Source organism: Epinephelus fuscoguttatus, linkage group LG22, assembly GCF_011397635.1.
Source record: "Epinephelus fuscoguttatus linkage group LG22, E.fuscoguttatus.final_Chr_v1".
Classification (NCBI taxonomy): Eukaryota; Metazoa; Chordata; class Actinopteri; order Perciformes; family Serranidae; genus Epinephelus; species Epinephelus fuscoguttatus.
The window spans coordinates 24,460,182-24,481,254 of record NC_064773.1 but is presented as its reverse complement, the minus strand read 5'-3'; the positions used below and the strand labels follow the sequence as shown (position 1 = coordinate 24,481,254).

The 21,073-nt window shown below is 40.0% G+C and overlaps 2 protein-coding genes and 1 pseudogene across 2 annotated transcripts; 2 read left to right on the top strand and 1 right to left on the bottom strand.

Annotated features, from left to right (window-relative positions):
• Positions 1-342: 342 nt before the first annotated feature.
• On the top strand, positions 343-5,120 carry LOC125883204 (uncharacterized; annotated as a pseudogene).
• Positions 5,121-6,521: 1,401 nt separating this feature from the next.
• LOC125882836 (achaete-scute homolog 4) lies at positions 6,522-7,429 on the top strand. The gene is made up of 2 exons (XM_049566731.1): positions 6,522-6,660; positions 6,750-7,429. Exon 2 carries the CDS (start codon positions 6,754-6,756, stop codon positions 7,291-7,293), a length of 540 nt encoding a protein of 179 aa, XP_049422688.1. The 5' UTR covers positions 6,522-6,660; positions 6,750-6,753; the 3' UTR covers positions 7,294-7,429.
• Positions 7,430-14,364: 6,935 nt separating this feature from the next.
• On the bottom strand, positions 14,365-20,789 carry sapcd1 (suppressor APC domain containing 1). The gene is made up of 4 exons (XM_049566670.1): positions 20,092-20,789; positions 15,063-15,230; positions 14,801-14,956; positions 14,365-14,573 (listed from the first exon to the last, which is right to left on the bottom strand). Exons 1-4 carry the CDS (start codon positions 20,188-20,190, stop codon positions 14,484-14,486), a joined length of 513 nt encoding a protein of 170 aa, XP_049422627.1. The 5' UTR covers positions 20,191-20,789; the 3' UTR covers positions 14,365-14,483.
• Between the last annotated feature and the right edge of the window lie 284 nt (positions 20,790-21,073).

Below are 21,073 nucleotides of genomic sequence, written 5' to 3'. Positions count from 1 at the left end.
TAATCAAATAACAAGACAAACTAAACTTTAAAATGTCAGTTCCTGTTTTAACACAACTGAAAATACCTGCATTGTGAGTATTTGTTGTAGTGAACTGTTACATTGAGGGTCGTAGATGAGGCAGGGAAACACTCCATGGAAACATTGGTTTTATGTGTGCGCCACTGTAATAAAAAGACTGTAAAATACTGTATGTGTGTAATTCTTTTTATCCATTATGTATTTTGGGAAAATGGTCCCAAACTTTGACCTTCAGTAAACAGTGGTCACCTTTTGCGCAAAATAATAATTAGTTTATAAAGGCAATAGGGCATGGCTTTCACCTTAATACCTTTTATGACCATGCCAGTAGAGGTATGTTGAAAAGCCACAAAATGAATTCCCTTATGTGTTTGTTAACACCACCGAGTACTACTGCTACCTCTGTTATTGTAGTGAAAGGTACAGTATAGCTCATTCTGTCAGGTATGTAATTTACAACAGAATGTGCGACCACCTCATAAATGTTGTTAATAGTGCAGACGTCCTCTGAAATATATTTTATTGCCACTTAACACACATTGCAAATGCACACATTGTGTTGGTAGGTCATTCTTACACAGGCTCCTCCTGTCTTAATGTTATCCTGACGAAATGATAATAAAAATGTTTACTTATTGTTTATGCAGCAGCATGACAGGACAAATCTGATCTGGATCTGAACAAAATAATCGTTTTTTTTTTTTTGTTTGTTTGTTAGTTTTATAAAGTTTCCATTTCAATGTGTAGATAGTGACGTTTTTAAAAGTGCAACAAGGAAAATTTGTCATGAGATAGAATTGGGAAATAGTACAAGGCCTGAAGGCTGCCTCAAAGTTAAACTTACAGCGGCAACCTTGAGTCCAGAAAAGTGGGGAGGCTGTGTAAAATGTAAATAAAAACAGAACTGCAAATCATTTTTGACCCATGTTCAATTGAATACAGTCCAAAAAGGAGATATTTAATGTTCAAAGTGATAAAATTTATTGTTTATTGTAAATAAACACACTGAATTTGATCCCTGGGACACGTTCCATAAAAGTTGGGACAGGGGCATTCTGTAATTGTGCATTGAGAAATATTTTGTTGGACTATTTGCCCACACAGTTTTTCACAAAGTAGTGAACCTTGCACCACCAGTTAACCAGTTAACCTGTGAAATGCTTTAACGGGTGTTTTTTGAGTAGTGAACATCAGTTTTTTGAAAATCCTTGCATTCTGTTTTTATTTATGTTTTATACAGCATCCCAACTTTTTTTGGAGCTGTTGTTGTACAATAAGTGATGTGTCATTGCATAGTAATGGACTACCCGTGGTGTGTTTGGTGAGTTCGGGGCTGTTTCTGATTAAACAAAAAGGATGTTACTCATTAATGCAAAGCTCTATCTCTGTAGAGATCCTTTCTATCATGTTGTCAGACACTTATAGTAACAATCTAAGCCTGTCAGTGACCAAAACAAGCTTTACTTGGATGTACATTGACTGTGCACAAATGCCTCGAGTGCTTAGTTTTGTCTCCATTAGTTACTTAGACACAAAAACATGGGAAAATAATGTCCAGGTTGAAAAATACTAAAGTTACCCTTTGAGAGAGAGCTGAAAATATGCAGAAGTGAGGGTGAGGTGTGCAGGTGAGCTGGGTCAGGGTTGTTGCTGTCCTTCAACTTGAACCATGTTTTGAGATGAAATATAGTATGTACAATGCAAATCTAATATTTATGTTGCTATGTGTAAATTACACACACACACACACAGACATGCACAGAACAGAACGGAACAGGACAGTTTAGAATGGAACACGGAACCTCTTTGATTGCCTGGATCTCTACAAATACCCCCTGCACTTGTCAGTCTCACACTGATCTCACTGAGAGAAGAGTACACACACAGTTGTTTCGTCTTTCGAACAATTGAGTTGGTTTTTGAAAAACTAATGGAGAATTGTAACTTGTCAAAGATCTGCCTCCCATTTCGGAAGTGGATCCACAAGAACAACGAGGATGGTGGTGTAAGTAAGCAGCTCTTTTGCACACAAAAACACAAATATTCTCCCAGCTCTGAAAACTTGAAGCTGATGTTTCATCAAAAAGACACTGCTAAACTCTAATTGTTTGAACTACAATTGAAATTCTAAATCATATTTTTACCGTGCTGTTTCTCATGTTACCTATAGTATCAGTTCAGTTATTGTGAGTTTTGTCAAAATAGGTAACATCTGTGTATTCTCAGAGCTCTGACACTGTTGCAGTACCAACTATTCTGCAAGTTTTGCTTTGTTTTGGTGGAAAGAATTGGTCTTGAGAAGCGGGAATGTGGTTTTAAGTGCAGTGTTTCATTTTGCAAGACATTTATTGAGTTTTCAAAAGAATAGTTTTGTGTTTAAAGTTTTGAGAAGTTGAGCTACAGTTTCAGGAAATGTGCTGAAACAATTGAGGAAAGACTGTCATCTCTGATCTTCCTTCTGTTCATAACTGAGTCAAAGTGGATCATCTCAGCTGTAATGATTACCAAGTTACTCAATAGTGTTGTGCTTTATTTCCACAGCAAACTGGGAGCCACAGTGGACATCAAAATCCTGATGGCTCGACCAGTGAGTCCAGCATCCTGGACTCCCAGAGGGCAGGGAGGGCTACGTTAGTTCACCAGGCAGAAAACCTGTACACTGCGACGAAAGTCCAAAATGACGCTGTTCTGGGGAGACTGGGACTCCCCGTTCAGGACGTCACCCTGCCTTCACCTCGACCACCACCTTTCCCAAAAAGAAGCATCAGATCCCCCCAACGAAGAAGGAGGATCGCCCCTCTTTCAGATGTTCCTCGTTTCAACACTGAGGTCGTCGACAGACACCAGAGCCCTGGAAGTCTTGATGAGGAGGACGACTCCTTCTAGGAGAAGGTGCTTCTTGGCAGCCAGATGGCTGCCCTCACATGCAAGGACGCTCAAATGGCAGACCGAGACCAGAGCTCAACCTCCTCCGTCAGCTCCGTTGATTGTCAAACACCCAGTGAGCTGAGGGCCATTGCTCTGATTGAGGAACCAACAACTCCTCCTCATCAAGCAGTCCCACTGTTCAGGAGAAGAATGTCTCGTCTGCCTGTGCTTTCAGCCAAACACAGTGGAGCAGGTCAGTTCCTCAAGACAAACTCTTTTAGGGACAGGTTAGCTTTTGTGGGAACACCTGCTGTTTCTTCTGGTTGTTTATGTCCCTGTTAGACTCAAACAGCATGGGAATTTTTTGCTAAATCATTGGACATCATCTCAAATATTAAAACACTTTATTACAAGTACAACACTTAAATCTAAGTTACTCATTGGGTATGACAACAGTCGAAATTTATGCGATCCTTTTTTTGCCCTAACAGAGAAAGAGGAAGCCGATGGATGTAGGCTACAATCGGCTAAAGGGAAAGTCGAGGCTTTTGTGGAGAGACTGAAATGCCTCCAGCTCGCCTCCATCCCTTCACCTCGACCTCCAGCAGCTCCAAAGACGACCCCTGCAACGGCACCCAAAAGGGTCCCTGCACCCCCTCCCATGACACGCCCTGCACCTGCTCCGACAGCAACCCCCTCCAAGAGTTCCCCAGGCCCAGAAACGAGGGACTCGACCCGGGGTGGCCCTGCGTCCCGCGAAAGCCGTCAGCGTGGCAGGTAAGTTCTGATATCCTGATGATTGTAGTTGAAGCTGTGAACTGTACTCATGGGTTTCTTATAGTTTTCTGTAAAGAATTATAATAGCTACTGTGAGTACAGTGCTATGAATGACAGGACATGTGAGTAAAGACTGTTTTGCTTTTTGCCAGGCAAGGACACAACCACCGACCGCAGCCCTAACGCTGCAATGGATAAAAAGGTCAAGAAGACGGAGCTACAGCCGTTGACCGACCCTGTGCAGAGCCTGTCTGCCTGTTTCAAGCTGCTCTCCCTAGATGACTGGTAAGACACCGACAACACAGAGCAGTCTGTTGTACCAGCTCAACAAATGTTTAATCTTAAGTCAGTCATGTTGCAACTAGTTTGACATGAAGCCTGTCAGTGTCACATCAATATGGGGCCAGTACATGTTGGTAACAGTAACTTTTATGAGGTTAATTATACTTTACATTTTAACATACAGGGAGAAGAAAATCAACGGCTTGAAAATCATTCAGGCTCTTGCACAGCACCACCCAGACACACTGAGGACAAAACTGCATGAAGTGTGTCTGGTTCTCATCGAGGAGGTATTGTACACACTTTCCTCTTCCTATCTATATTCATTTTCATTTGCCAACATGTGTCTATGAGTGTGCACACTACAGCTTTGACTGATGATGTTTATTCTCACTATACAGGTGAACAACTTACGCTCAGCCGTTGCTTGTGAAGCAATGGACACCTTGGCAGAGCTGTACATTCACCTCCAAAAGGCCATGGACCCAGAGGCAGAGGGAACAGGCCGAGCCTTGCTGCTGAAACTGGCACAAACAACGAGTGCCTTCATTCACCAGCAGGCTAATCTTGCTCTCGACGCCCTGGTAGACAACTGCAGCCATGGTCGCATTGTGAGCGCTCTTTTGAACGCAGGCCTGAGGTAAGAGGAGAGAAGAGGTTTATTTTATCAGCAAAAACCTTAAAACAAAGTTAAATAGGATAATCAAACATAGTGTCTCATATTCCCCTGTCTTTGTCCCTCCTCAGCCACCGATGTGCTGCAGTCAGAGGCAGCATGGCTCAACATCTGCACCAGCTGGCTGACAACCTGGGAGCAGCTCGCATCTTGACAGCAGGAAGGACACTCACAGAGCACTTCCTTCTTGCTGTCTCCAAGATGTGTGTTGATGGCGCACCAGAAGTGAGGTGAGTTATCAAGTTCTTTAGATTTAGTGTAACGTTTTGCACAATCTTGTGATCTTGCAGCTCCTGTTTCTTCTTCCAGTGTTTCCACAGTCATAATTTAATTTTCCTGACTACAAATGAGAAATGTCTTCCTCCACAGGCACCATGGACAGATAGTCCTCTTAAAATTGGCCGACCACAAGGATTTCATCAAACTGTGGACAAAGATCGTTCCGGTAAACGAAAGATCATCACTGGACAAGATCTTAAAGAAGGCCAAGAAATAGAGGACATCTGAAATATTATTTATTTATTTATTTATTTATCAATTTATTATACTGTTCATATATATATATATATATATATATATATATATATGTATATATATATAAATGTAAATATGTATAGTTATATATTTTTATATTGTTGGAATCACTGTCCAAATACACATTCATAATCATTTACAACGTGTCTATTACTTTGTCATTCTTAATGTCCATACTGTGACTTTACTTGTTGGTCTGTTCTGTTCACATTGACATTTATTGCCTGCCTGTCCGTCCTGGGAAAGGGATCCCACCTCTGTGGAGATTCTCCTCATCCATATGTAGGGTCTGAGGACAGAGGGTGTCATATGCTGTTCAGACTGTGAAGCCTCTTGAGGCAAATTTGTGATATTTGCGATATAAAATCAATAGTTTTACAATTGCTAACAAGTGTTAACCTAAACTTTCCGTAAGATACTTTTTACCTTTCTACCTGCCTCTTACAATTAGCCAATTGCTCAATTTTCTGCTTAAAACCACATTTTGTTCATTAAATACCAACTGTACATTTCAAATTATAAAAAAACTTTCTTTATGTACATGAACGCTATCAAAATACTACCTGCAAAACTACCTGCATACAAAAAACAATAGGAAATCCATTGGTTTTTTTTAATCATTTAGAGTCATTTTACCATAAACCACTCTGTATATTGTGGTTGAGTGTTGAATGTGTGCATTTTTTGCAACATATTATGTAAAAATCAATTAGTCATGCAGCAGAAAACAGCAGTAAGCCAGAATTGCTGCAGTAAAACCTTTATGCGTAATTAACAAAATGAAATCCAACATATGTAGAAAACACACAACAGTAAAAAAAAATATAGGCACAGACGGGGGGAAACACAAAAATGCAAACAAAGAGAATTGCTTTAACATTTAAGGATGTCGAGGAGAAAAACCTAGTCATTTCTGTGGACAGGAAAAAAGATATTTTGGCATTTAAGGTAATTTAAATAAAAAAACATGTTACATTGAATGCAGGAATTCACCCAGTGTCCAGAGGAGCTGCCATGTACAGAAAATCCAGATAGTTTTAGTGAAAAATATTTGCTGATTAACAGTGAGGAGGGCTGTGTGGTCGTTATTCTAATTCTCTGCATTAATCAAATGACTCCTCCAGGAGAAAACTTTTCATTGTTGATATATACATTTTATAAAGGTTTAAAATCAATACATCCAGTTATTATTAGTCCTTAAAGTGAGCCTCGTGATGAGAGGATTAGGGTTGCTTCACAGTGTCAGCGGAAGTATGAAAACGTTATGTAAACAGTTTCATCTTGATAAGAAGAGCTACATCTCCGCCCTGGATCACACCCACCACCATGCCTCCAGACTCAAAACCCCCAACAAACATGTTTTCACACAGACTGACAAAGTCCTGATCGAGACCTGTCCACTTATAGAATATCACAGTTTAGATATTAAATCACAAAGTGGCGAGACTTCTGAGGAAACTCTTGCTGAGAACACAAGATGACTGTGAGGAGACTCTGACAGGGTGAGTTAGATCGATTACAGGTCATATTGTGCGTAATTAATTGCATATTCTCCATGTTTTTAATTTAAGACTGAATTTTTTATTCTTAGAGAGATGTCTTATCATAACAAGGACTTCACGGACCATATTCCATATGTCCCTCCCCTGGCTCTCCACGGCTTCTCCATGGAGAACAGCGGCGCGCACTACAAGGATGCGCTCAGACTCGGGCTGCCCTTCCACCTGGACGCTGCATACCTCGACCCCGTGCACGGCCAGAGGTTACCCTACAGACAGTTATCCTACTTCCCCTTCCACGTCCCACTCGGTGTGTGTGATTATTCCTTTGAGCCTGCGTTCATCCGGAAAAGGAACGAAAGGGAGCGGCATCGAGTGCGCTGCGTAAACGAGGGTTACGCGCGGCTCAGGGAGCATCTGCCGCACGAGTTTGAGGACAAACGGCTCAGCAAGGTGGAGACCCTGCGGGCGGCTATAGACTATATCAAACACCTGCAGAGCATGCTGGACTTAAACATGTCCGGGATGGAGATGTCGCCTGGAGACGCGCGTAACCGTGCGCCGCTGCCGCAGAGGAGAGACAGTGATGGAGAATCCAAAACTGGCCTCAGCGACAGTGGGGAAACAGTCTACTAGATCTCACTCTCTCTTTGTGATCTGCTGTACATTTATCAAATTGTAAAGGAAGTAAAAGATGCGTGATGGACACTATTTCCACTGTCTGGTTTAATTTATCAGTCTGTACATCCAGCATAAACACCGCCTGTTTACAGGGAGCTATAGGATAAACACCCATCGGCAGTCGCTTTCAGGTGTAGATAGGACGCAAAATCACAATAGATAATATATCTATATGGTGATATGAAATGGATACCATCTTAGATTTTGGATATGGTAATATCGTAAGCGTCTTTTCCTGGTTTTAAAGGCTGCAACACAGTAAAGTCATGTGAAATTACCAGACTGTTCTAGCTGTATTATTTGCCTTTACTCATTATATCCACATTGATGATGATTACTTAAATAAAAACTCATTGTGTATAAATTAGATTATATTAGATTCAACTACATTGTATAAATATTTTGTTAAAGCACCAATAGTCAATCCTACACTATCGTGGCAATACTGATAGTGTGGTATTTGGTCAAAAAAAGGGAGAAAAATAAATAAATAGCTATATATAGTGGTAAAACTGGTAGGTTTTATTCCTATAAAATAATTGTTTGTATTTTAAAAATACAAATAAATAAATAAAATAAAAATAAAAAATAAATTACTGAGAATAAAAAAAATAGGTGATTAAATTCTTTACCATATATAATAAACCAAATGAGGTAAATAACATTTTAGAAAATTAAAAATGTAAAATATGAAAAAAAAAAAAATCAAACAAACAAAGAAAACCAATGACTATTGAATTATGACTATTTTGTGGGACAGTTAACAAGTTGAATGCACATAGGCCTGTTTAACATTGGCGGGGGGTGGTGGGTATTTTCAAAGTATTAATGCACATACTATTTTTTATGTCATACTATATGATTTTTTAGATGACATTTTTATGACATACTAACATATTACAAAACAATCACAACCCACCCACAGTGATGTGGCTTACGTAACATCCATATTACATTCCAGTTTTTCCCACTTTTTAATACATTTGAAGGTAATGGAATACAGAGAGTACAGTGTTTGACACTGATTGTGACCACAGCAGTCTAGCCACATCCTCTGGGGTACGGCAACACCACTTGGACAAACCACACACAGGACTGCAGTACACTGTGAAACTAATACCTGTGGTAATAATGATAATAATGACAATTTGTTACGTTAATTTACGATTATCTGTCATAGCAAAGCTGTGGATGTTCTGAGCATATTTAGATATTGAAGGGGATGTATGCCCCTGAATGTGTGTTATATGATATATATATTACTATCGCGGCCTAGTTTACATAGTCTTAAAGACTAATTAAGAATAGTTCCATCCATCACTTTGATATTTCTATATAAAACTATTGTGAACTTAATAAGAACCATTTGAAACTGACTGAATAATAAATCCAGAGCTATAAAGAAAGACTCAAAAAGTATAGAGGTCATGCAGCCATCAGAAATGTTGTATAATGCAAGTTAAAGGGACGCATGGTCATAGCAGGAGAGGCACAAGTGTGGGTGATAACATTAATTAGTAACTCAGTTCCTACACTTTAATATAATGCAGCCATTTCATTATGTTATGATTTTCTTGCTGTGACAAGTCAAAATATTTTCAATGAACAAGGTTCATTCTGTCTGAAACCGATAGTCTTGAGTTGTGTTTTAGTTCTGGCCAGTGAAGTCACCATTACAGCCATAAAGCTTCACTGGTCCCCAAAGCACAGTAACTGACACCTCAAACCACAAGTGTCTGTTCAGAAGAGCTGCCTGAGTGCTCTTCAAAGACCACCTACTTACAGTACCATACGTATATCTCTGGGTCCTCAGGAAGTTTTTCTCCCCTAATATCTTTAGGAATGCATTTATCAGGAAGCCCTTAGCCCTGCAAGAGGAACCTCCACCAACACCTCCTCCTCTCCACCATACTTTGTGTTTACACTTCCCACCTCCGCTGACCTGCACGGAAACAGCTCACAATTTCTTATTCTCAGTAATACCAAAACCACAAATCGTGGATAAAAAAGTAAACATGATATTGTATACAAGTAAAAGGGGATTGGAGAGACCAGCAGAGTGCAGATCAGCTGAACCGTGCTGGTATGGAAGAATGACATTGACAGCCACAGCGGCGTGACTTACCCATAACAAAAGGTGAGCAGTTTGTGAATTAGACCCAATAATTAGTCAAGTGCTGGTACCCTGGGCTTGATGGTTCAGTGGCACTCTGAAGATAGAGAACATGAAGCTACTTAAATGAAAGCCACCGCCATAATGGATGTTTTCTCCCCTGATGCACACAAGCTGATTCTAATCAGGTCCCAGCTCAGATTCCTTTCAGGCATCGCTCTATTTTACAGGAAAGGTTGTTGATAATGCACGAATGTGATTGAATACAGAGGAAGAATTTATAACTGTCAGGAATCACTGGATCATTTCAATGTATTCCTTCCTACATTCAACTTACTGCTAAAGGGGCCAAATTTGAAGTACTCACATCTTCCAGTTAGGTAGACGTAGCAGTAATGCACTAATGGGATTCACATATGGGATTCTTTAGTACTTTTAGGTATCAGAGTGCATAGTAAGCATCGAAATAGTGCCTGATTATTAGAAAAAGTGCCAGGGGAGGATCCCCCAGACAGCCCAGCCGTTAGGAAATTAAAGCAATGGGAAAACATTTTAAAAAGCGGGCCCCTCATCCTCACTCAACTGCCACTTGTGAGTTCTGCGCATCACGTACCTGACCCATGTCTAATGGACTGCACCATTTCACACTGCCTGCACCAGAAGGGGAGTATCAGATGCATGTTAAAATGTGCTCTAATTCTAACATATAACTTGTGTTATCAGTGATTTAAGTCAGTAAGTTAAGTAAGGAAATTGTTGACTGCATTTAAGGGTCAATCATAGACCTTTCATTCCACCGGCTTCCTGTTATTTTCCAAACAACTCACTTGGTATTGTACATTTCTGCAAACCACAAATATGTTACTTGAGCACCACCCTTACTGCACATTGCAGTGAGGGGTAATTGGTCACATTTGCATGTTATATTGGCATTGTATGTTTCTACAAACAATGGATATGTTACATGTGCACATTATGTTGGCATTGTACATGTCTGCAAACCACAGATAGTCGGTGAAGATTCTCAGTCATCCAGGTCATGGTAATCGTAAGTGCTAATATCGTAGGCAACTGGACTTGCTTGTGCTTCTTGAAGATATTTCGCAGGGTTTATAGCCTGCAACTTCATACCAGTCATTTAGAACAGAAGAAGCTTCTTGGATGAGAGGTGAAACGTCTTCAACAAACGCAAGCAAGTCCAGTTGCCTACGCTATAGCATTTAGGAAAACCACAAATATGTTACATTGGCATGTTAAATTGGCATTGTACGTTTCAACAAACCATGGATACATTATATTTGCAAGGTATTATGTTGTGGATATGTTGAAACTTTAGGCACAAAAACATTTGGTTGTGGTGAGGACATGTCCCCCCCAAATTCTGAAAATCACAAATTGTCCCCCCCAATTCTAAATAGCTTAAATGATTGAAATTGAACAAATGTATACAGTAGTCCTATATACTGGGAGAAAGGGAAGATGATGAGGAGAAATGGGAATCCGTGAGAGGCGAGAGATGAAAACGTGAGTGGACATAACATGCCTGAGACCCTGAGACTAGAAGTAGCATTAACTAACAGCGAAGCAGTGAAAAGGAGGGTGATGGCTGGTTCCATGTACTACTGGCTGTTTAAGAGAAATAAACAGTAAAGGTAAGCATATGATTCTCTTTGTAGTGCTTTTTGAATGACTTGGTGATGGTGATGAGCTTCTATGAAATCATGAAATATGCTGGCAATCTCAAGCGCTCTGTGGGCATGATTTGCACGCGTGCAATTAAAAAAAAATCAAAACTGATTGTGTCCCCCCCCAGACTTGTCATCAGATCTGCACCCATGTCAATGATGCAGGTCTAGGCACTTAAGATGGTTTGAAAAATACATCACCAACATGTATTGGCTTGTGCCTTGGTGTATGTTTAATGTTTCTAGTGCCTTTGAGTGCCTGGACCTGATTATGTATGCATTTTTTGGGAATATCTTTTCATCTATGGGCGCCATCTGAGGGACACCAGTAGCGCTCCTGCTACCTTTTTCTTTCACAAGTGGTTTTGTTTGTTGGCCTTAAAAAGTGGTCAGTGCCTGGCATAGGTGACAAACCATCCACTATCCCCTCCACCTCCAGATGACAGTCAGCTCATATACTACACCACTTTACAAAATGTGGATATGATTCTTTTAAAAAATTTAACATATTCATGGTTCACAAAAAACATACAATGCCAACATTTTCTTCTGGTGACAGGGTTGTTGCACTCCCTCGGGCAAAGCAAGTATTGCTGCCCTACATTATCAAATTCTGTGAATATGTTACAACATGTGCTACTCTCTTCTATCAAATCCATTTACCTCCCAAACTTCTGGCCAGTCACTGAAGCGCAAAGTAACAAAACATCTTTCCACACATACAGGCAGGGACACACAGCCACCATACCTCAGAGTACACACACACTTGCAGACAATAACTTCACTATTCACCTCGTGAGGATGAGCAAACAAACAAGGATTCTGATTAAAGATATGGAGCATGAAAATGAGAAGGCAAACGAAAAGTAAAGTAGCTAAGCAGTGAAACAGAGATTGGTTTGTTGAAATGTAGCAAGAAAAGAGATTAGATTTCTATATTTGAGCTCTGCTAATGTTGTCCTCTGTGTGTATGGCTGCAGATTTGTGCAAAGCAGGAGAGAAAATACCTGCAAGCATGCACGATGGCTTGGACAGATAAAGTTTATCAGTTGAGGTAAGATCAGTGCGGGACCACCGGGAAAGGCTGCTGCGACATGTCAAGACAGAGAGCCCACATTCAGACACGGAAACGGAACAAGTGCGAGGAACAGGACACACAATGATGCAGGGCTGTCCTCTGCATGCTGCAGGGAAAATACTGATACACTTCAGCTAAAATACTTAAAGGTCTCTTTGCTGCCTTGGAAATTTAATTTCACTGCAAAAGCACATTTAATGTATCGGTGCTGAAAAATTATTTGGATTCAACTGATTTTGCTTTCCTACAAAAAAATAGTGCCAATTTTGCAGCTAAACATTGTCAATAGATAAAATATAATAGTAATTAAACCCGTGGCATGTTGATAAAAGTGTTAAAATCCAAAAATATTGATGCATTAAAATGCAAGCAGTACATTCATGTTGTAATTGGTCAAGGCGAAACAATTTCATAACTGCTTTGAATAATTTTTTTGTAGTTAATCTACAGAAAAAGATCATATTTTAGGTATTGATCATGTTTTTTATGTGAACTTTTAATTTCAAAAGTAACACAAGTGTTGGAAAAAATGTAGCGGAGTTATGTTATTTACCTGAAAATACCTAAATTGTTCTTAAGTACAGTACTTGTGCCACAGCATTTGGGCCCCACAACTTTTGGAAAAACAATGTTTTGTAGGGTTGGGTCAGGGTTTGCATTATATAAGAGCAGTGTAATGTTTAACTGCAGGGAAAACGTACTGGCCAGTCTCAGGCACTTAAATACTAATCTTTATGGGAGGACTGGTTTGTATTGGTCTACAGATCTATAAGGTATTTTGAGATAAGCTAGCACATACATATTAACACAACATTTTTTTGATTATATATCAAATAAATTTTTACATTTTTTTTCCCATACCAACTGTCTTCATAATTCAGCCTGACAGGGTAAAACTTCAAAGTGTGACATACAGATCAACATGTGAAACATTAGGGGAAAATGAGTGATAGTGTATGCTCACTCTATTTTGCTTGTTTGAGTTCCCTCATGGCTGTGTCTCCTCCTGAAAATGGTCTCAATGGAATTGTAGTTTTTTGTGTGCAAGTCAAGAAACTACAAACTAGCAGAGAGGAAATGACTTCAGGGATACACAGGGAATTATGAAAATAGTTAAATAATCACAATAATAATAGTAATAATGAATGAGTATAGTTCTGGTAGTCATATAGCTGTATAGCCTATGAAGCTATTAAGGGATATTTTGGCTTGTAGTTCTTGTAGGGTGTTAATTACTTTGCTCTAGGGACGTGGTAATTTCGAGCACATGTACCAAAAAATGCCAGTAGAGTAAAACAAAAAGTATTTTTAATGTGCATTATAATTTGAACCATCTGCAATAAATATTTGACATGTTTTAAGAAAATATGAGGAAGTAATCCATGGGGACAGAAATGATGCTGCATAACAGGAATGACCGACGACCATCAGACATATTGCCCTGTAGGGTTGCAACTAATGATTATTTTCATTCTTGTCTAATTGGCTGATTGTTTTCACCATTAATCAACTCATCGATTAGTCTAAAAATGCAAAATTTCAAAAATATGTGAAAAATGCTCATCACAATTTCCCAGAACCAAAAGTGACAAGCTTCTTTTGTCCAACCAGAAAGCCCCAAACCCAAAGACTCCTTATTCACTATCATAAATGACAAAGATCAGCAGCCAATTCTTGAATTTAAGAGGCTGGAAACAGTAAATGTTTGATATTTTTGCTTGAAACGTTTGATCGATTATTTAAATAGTTGGCATTTAAAATCGTTGCAGCTCTATTGTGCTGTATTGAGAAGTATTTCTATTATTTTGTCCACCCACTGCACCTTTTTCACACAGTCACCTACAGGAGTACAAAGTGTACTTAAAAGCTAACAGTCTGAGCCTTATGATAATATAATGAATCCCAAAATTGCAGTAATTGTTACATCAAGAGGAAAAAAGGCTTATTGGTATCATTATAAGATTAACTGCAAATCCCTATTATGTTCACAGCGTGTGCTGTTAATGGGAAGTTATTTCATGGTGTATATAACAGCAGGGCTCGGCTATGATAAAATCAGTTACTGACTCATTACAGCAACATTAACACGCTAGTCAGGTTATTCAACGCTTCAGCAAAACTGGTTCGTATTGAAAGGAGCACACAGAAGCTAATGATGCATCTTTAATTTATTCACTTAAATACATATTTACAAGTGGTTTAAAGTTAGCAACTGTGTTACCCAAAGGTCAATGTAAATTTGCATTACAGCTCATGTGTGTGTGTGCCATCAGTGGGCCTGCAGCTCATCAAGCTGTTCGAGGAGAGCGTCTTTTTCCCATTCTAATATGGAGATCTGATGATTCTTGTTACACACCTCCTGTCAGAGGAGAAGAATACAGACATATCATCAATCAAGAGTTATGGAAAAAGCATCCTCTGTTACTAAAGGCAAATTAAAGGGGAAAAACACTCACTTTAAAATAATTATTTCACAATAGATGAGCATAAAACATGACCTTAAAGATGTGTTTGAAGCCTTTCAAGGCCTACGTACAATTTACCTCCTCCTTCCTCTACCTCACCTTCAGTTTCTCTTCTCCTTACCTGAGTCAGTACTGTGTTGTGCCACCGGAGGTCGCTGTCTGCCACCGCGTCAGGCAGAGAGGGGTTGCTGCAGCTGGTGACATTGGGTTCACTCATCACGGAACCCAGGGAGCCGTTCACCCGCTGAATGCGAGACCTGAGGAGGCAAGACTGAGCCTGCACACATACAAACAGGTGGGTGCTTAGAGACTCCATAAGTGACAGTACACTGAATTATGATTGGTTAAATCAGTGAGGCCCCATACCCACCCCTGCCTCGTACCTCTGCTGCACCTTCCTGGCAGCTGAGCCCCGTCTTGATTTCGATGTTTTCCTGCCTCGCTCTGTTCTCCTCCAGCCGCTGGAGGTACCAGAGACGGGCCTTCTCCAGGACCTCCAGACCGGAGCACAGAGCGTCCTTCTCTTTCTCTAGTTCCCTCAGACGCTTAACCTGAGGCGGGAGAATACAGCTCGATCAGGTTTATGTGAATTTTACATCGTAACCTAAACTGAACAATTGGAACTTCCCAAAATGCTGACCATGTTATCACACCAAGGGTCAAGTTAAGCAGCCGACCTTTGCATGTCACCCCCCTTCAGTTTCACTGTCTACCTTTCCAATAAAGCAGAAAAGTTCCCACAAATACTTACGGGGACTGTTTGCCTTTTCTCCAATATTATGGATGGCACTCAGCTTGTGGCTCAAAGTATCAAACAATACATTTGAAACTCAACAGCAATGTCTCTTCCCTGAAATCATGACCCGGTTACTCAAGATAATCCACAGACCTTGTTGTGAACAGTTTCATGTAGGAACTACTTTCTGTCTACCGAACTACACCCACCAGTTGTATCATTGCGCAGAAGGAAGTGTGCATCTACTGCTAGCTCACCTAGCATCACTGGGCTAGCTAATGTTACAACTCAGCCAAGGAAGATGCTATTGACGTTAACGTCTTGTGCTGTCATGATCATGAGTCTCTTGTCCATGAGCGGATGCACACCACAGTCTCACTCCCATCTTGACCAACACTTGGTCAGTGGCCCTTCTTGTCCAACTGTAACACCGTATGTACCCCTCAAGCATCAGTTTATGATCCTTATGGATGGTGTGACAATTTATGTTGGTTAAATGCATTGTGTCTTTTCAAAATAAACTTCTGTTTTGACAGGAAATGCACAGTTAAATGTGTATATTCTTTTTTAAAATAAACTTAGAAAGTAGGTACAAAACCCCTTCCGATTTTAGGTTTACTTTCTTTGGTGTGGGCAACAAAACACGTGTTCAGGTTTAGAAAAACATACTTCCCATGTGTCACTGTTTCTGGTTCTGATGCTCATCAACCTTGTAGGAAACTTATTCTGTCATGTGGCAGATGACATAAGACACTTATGAAAGTATTGCAGTCATCAGTGTCATGTCACTAGCATACTTTGTTACACATGCTAGAACCCTATGTTGTTACTAAAATAACTCAAATGACTTTTGGTTTCCCACAGTAAATGAACAGTGGTCTCCCAGGTGAAAGTCCCGAGCTTATTTGACCCATCCACATCCCCTCCTGCCTGCCCTATGCAGACTTTCACTCTTTATATTATGGCAGTTGCTCTAAGTGTTCCTCAGCCGTCAGTACATATCTGATGCCAAGGGCCACTGACGAAGTGTTGGTATTTGACGAGTTGGGTGTTCAACCAAGTTAAAAAGCATGCTTCCTTCTGTGGAGTGATACCATTGGAGGGTGTAGTTCAGCAGAAAGACAATAGTTCCTACATGTAACTGCTCACAACAAGGTCTGTGGATTATCTTGAGTAACCAGGTCATGATTTCTGGAAAGAGACATTGCTGTTGAGTTTTTCAAATGTGTGTTTTTGGCACTTTGAGCACCACAAGCTGAGTGCCATCTATATTAGAGAGAAGGCAGACATCTCTATGGCCGATATCTCCAACACCTGTCAACTCACACCAAAACAATCTAGAGTGATAAACAGCACTACAGGTAAGAGGGAAAAAATGTATTTTTGATTTTGGGGTGAACTGTCCCTTTAAAATCCATCCTAAATGTTAAGTTTGATGACAGAACCAGTTTGGTTAGTTGAGGGTGTGTATTTTGACGGCACCATGGGGCTGACTAACAAGCCTGACCACCAAAAACCGGGCCTGCAGCCTGATGTAAAGCAGTGTGATGGGCACAGCGCTGCCTGTTGTCTTCCAGAGGCCCCAAGGCTTTGTTTCTATCAGCAGAGCCAATCTACAGAGCAGCAGGAGGCCTTTAGTCCCATTGTCCACTCGCTGTTGGATAACATGCACTTTAAATGGCCTCACACAGAGCTAACAAGCAGGGAATCATAATATATGATGGTGGGCGATCCACCTCTAGTTAGAGCAGGACGTCGCAGTCACTTTGTCAATTGAAATGTAATCAGTGGAGGAAATTAGAAACTCTTGACACTGTTGTATCACGAGTGAATATTTAATTTTAGCTGTGTTTGATTAATCAAATTTCAAAATACACCCCCAAAAAAATCAACTTTAGGTAGGGCCTTACAGCTGTATATCTACAATAATAATAACAATAACAATATGAAATGTCAGTTACTGTTTGACAGCTCCTCTCATTATAATAGATTTACAGTTACTGGGAAACTGGTTATATCGAGCCTTTAACAGGAAGTTGCGAGGTGCAGACTTGACTCGTGGGAATGTGTCACTGGGATGACTGCAGCCATGCTACCTCCAAAACATTCAGACACGTAGCAAAGGTGAAAAAAACTGCCTGGAAACAGAGTCAATTTAAGCATTTAAGTTAAATGTCCAGCATGAAAAGAAAGCATGTTTATATTGTGTTTACACAAATAATTTAGTTGTCTCAAAAATACACAGTAAGTGCTGCAGTTTGGTCAGACAAGATCAGTTCAGTTGTCAATATATTTTTGTTTTTCAATTCACAATTAAAAATGTACACATATATTATGGCAGTATCAAATGAATGACATTGTAATGTTGTTTAATTTAGCAAACTTTGTTGATTTTCATAATATTTTTTTTCCCATGTCTCTCCCTAATATATTTGTCATTGCTCTTTGTCCACTCTTTATCTTTCACAAAATGTAAGTTATTAAATTTTGACAAAAATTTTGTAGTCAGCAGAGGAAATAAAATTATTGTCCTGATGTTTGTTTTGTAACATAAACTGTTGTCCCTATAAAAAAGTACACATACTGAGTGTTTTAAAGGCCGAATCCAGTCTTTTTAAAGCAAATATATTTAAATTTGATAACATTTAAGTAAAGTCAACATAAATATAAGTTGACAGTATGACTGGATTAATAAAGTATAAAAAAAAACAAAATAATGAATCAAAATTTAAGAAAATTAAAATAATAAATAATTTTTAATTTTTTCTGAAGGGGATTGGTGCCGGAACTTGAAATAATTATTTCAGTTTTTCCATTACTCATGGCATCATACTGTAACTATGCATTTCTGTTGACACTCCTTCCAAATATTAAAATAATATGATATATTTTATTTATAGAGCTTTCAAATGCTTAAAGATACAGAAGAGTGTTGGGGCCAGGTTCAAGGAGAACAAATTAGAGAATCAAGATTTTTTTTTAATTTTAAATATTGGATCATAAGAAATAAGTCAAAATTTCGAGAATATGCAAAAAACAAACAAACAAACAAACAAAAAACCTTCCTCCTCTGATTTATCTCTTCTTATGCCTGGCACTAATACTGAAAGTTAAACTTAATTCATGACATTTCGACTTTATTCTCGATATTTTGACTTTATTGTTGGCATTTCTAATAAGTCTAGATATTTTTACCTATTCATTCATTCATTCATTCATCTTCTAACCGCTTCATCCTCTTGAGGGTCGCGGGGGGGCTGGAGCCTATCCCAGCTACATCGGGCGAGAGGCAGGGTACACCCTGGACAGGTCGCCAGACTATCACAGGGCTGACACATAGAGACAAACAACCATTCACACTCACATTCACACCTATGGACAATTTAGAGTTATCAATTAACCTAGTCCCCAATCTGCATGTCTTTGGACTGTGGGAGGAAGCCGGAGTGCCCGGAGAGAACCCACGCTGACACGGGGAGAACATGCAAACTCCACACAGAAGGGCTCCCACGCCCGGGATCGAACCGGCAACCCTCTTGCTGTGAGGCGAGAGTGCTAACCACCACACCACCATGCTGCTCTTTTACCTATTCTGTTTTCAATATTTCAACTTAATTCTTGATATTTCAACTTCATTCTGGGCATTTCAATTTCATTATCATAATGCAAAATAAATAATTTTCCCCTTCTTTTTTGCCCCCTGATGCCTGGTCCTGATTGTCTCCTATACGTAGACACATGTACTTGCCAGTGCTCTTAGTGTGAACATTAACATAATGTACAGATATTGTGCAGCTGGTCGAGAATTTGAGAACTGCTTTAAATGCTGTCGTTAAACAGACTCTATTTTAGAAATACATATCTCAATACACTCAGTGGCCACTTTATTAGGTACACCTGCACAGTCTAATGCAATCCAATCCAAAATCTACTTTTATGATATCTCTAATGTTCAGTTTTTTGACAGTTATAGATGTTTATAATTCAGTTATATGTGTATAATTGAGATCATAGTTAGTGGTGATGGTTGTGTAATGGACTGCACTATAACCACAGGTGTTTCTAATTTTTTGCCCCCTCATTTATGTAAATGAGAAGGACAAAAAATTACAAACACCTCTCAATATGATGTAGTCTAGTACCACAACATTATATGTATTGCATGTACTGTATGTACTGTGCAGCCTATATGTCTAAACTGAGCCAAAACATAAAGAAACCTATCAAACTGAAATATTACATTTTTGCAAAATGGTGCACCCTCCTCTATAAAATTCCCAAAAATAGACACGTAAATCATTTGTTCCACATTCCAGAAGAGAAGAAAAGGTCATGTGAATGTGCCTCAGCCAAATGTACCAATCTGGTGACACTTACACACACTCGAGAAGCAGTGAACGCTTTTAACTTTGAGTAATAAATCATATCCTTTCAACTGAAATTTTAAAGCCAGCTTTTAAACATACATAACAACAAGTCTGTGGAGTATAACTACAGTCATTTTGCCTGTTGTCCAGAAAATATTGTGCTTCACGTGAGTATACACACAGCAGCTGATAGGAATCACACTTACATTTACACACAGCAAAGACACAGTGAGATGTAACTGATTAGACTCAGTTCCTTTTTCAAAACACACATGCACACACACACACACACACCAACCCCCTCCTCACCCATAGGAAGAAGCGAAGTGCGTCCAGGCTGTAGAGGCTGGTCCTGAGCGGGATGATAACCACAGTGTAGGAGCCAGAGCCGGGGGGACGACAGGCCATGGAGAGGAGATCAGTCACTGACGGCTACTACTACGACTGCCCCATACAGCTGGCTGCATGACAAACAACAAACCACAGACCTCGCCACGGGCTGACTCAGAATAATGCCACAGAGAGAATGAGTGTGTGTGTGAGAGTGTGTGTGTGTGAGAGAGAGAGAGGGAAGGCAGGGTTGGAAAAAAAAGCAGTAGGATACACAGGCAGAGGCAGCATGGTGCCCCTGGGGCGAGGTAATGAAAAATTCCACATGTCACTGCCATGACTGGTTCATCGACATATAGTGACACAGAGTGAGAGAGATGGGGCGGAAAAAAAGGTGAAACTGGCAGCACAGGATCAAATGCAAGAGAAAAGACAACAGAGAGAGGCAGGAAGTGTGAAATGGGAGCTGTGGATATGAGATTTGAGAGCAGGATACAGGTGTGATCAGACATTTCCCAGCTTGTGTGTCCAAAACTACTGCTGTTCACTCAAAATCTCAGTTTACCAAGACAGATAGGAGACAAAACAGAGGCTCTGAAGGTGCTCCTCAGCTCAGGGGATTGGCAGAATGTTAAGGAATCATGTCATCCTGCAGCTGAGGTGGAAACATGACATTCCTCTGCTGAATGAAAAGATAGCGCGCGTGATTGCTCCCTGCCAAGTTTCAGGTGAGCACTCTGTCCCGACACGTTCCCAGGAATGTGACATAACCTGGGGACGAGACGAATGCGTGCCAGTGGACATTATAGCAACAGAGTATAGCAGTTAAGACAAACAAACAGAGCAGTCAGGCACTGTTTTTGCTTGTGGGATAGAGGGGTGGGGCGCTCATGGATTTCAGCACTGCTGCATTGACATTAACGTCATTACTATCAGTGCTCAGCTGTTCGGCTGGTCAGTG

Excerpts from the sequence above, each read along its gene's own strand:
- sapcd1 (XM_049566670.1), bottom strand. The coding sequence starts at position 20,190 with ATGGCCTGTCGTCCCCCCGGCTCTGGCTCCTACACTGTGGTTATCATC. Across the intron at positions 14,957-15,062 it reads GCCAGGAAGGTGCAGCAGAG|GCTCAGTCTTGCCTCCTCAG; the intron begins GTACGAGGCAGG and ends GTATGTGTGCAG. Across the intron at positions 14,574-14,800 it reads ACAACACAGTACTGACTCAG|GAGGTGTGTAACAAGAATCA; the intron begins GTAAGGAGAAGA and ends CTCCTCTGACAG.
- LOC125882836 (XM_049566731.1), top strand. The coding sequence starts at position 6,754 with ATGTCTTATCATAACAAGGACTTCACGGACCATATTCCATATGTCCCT.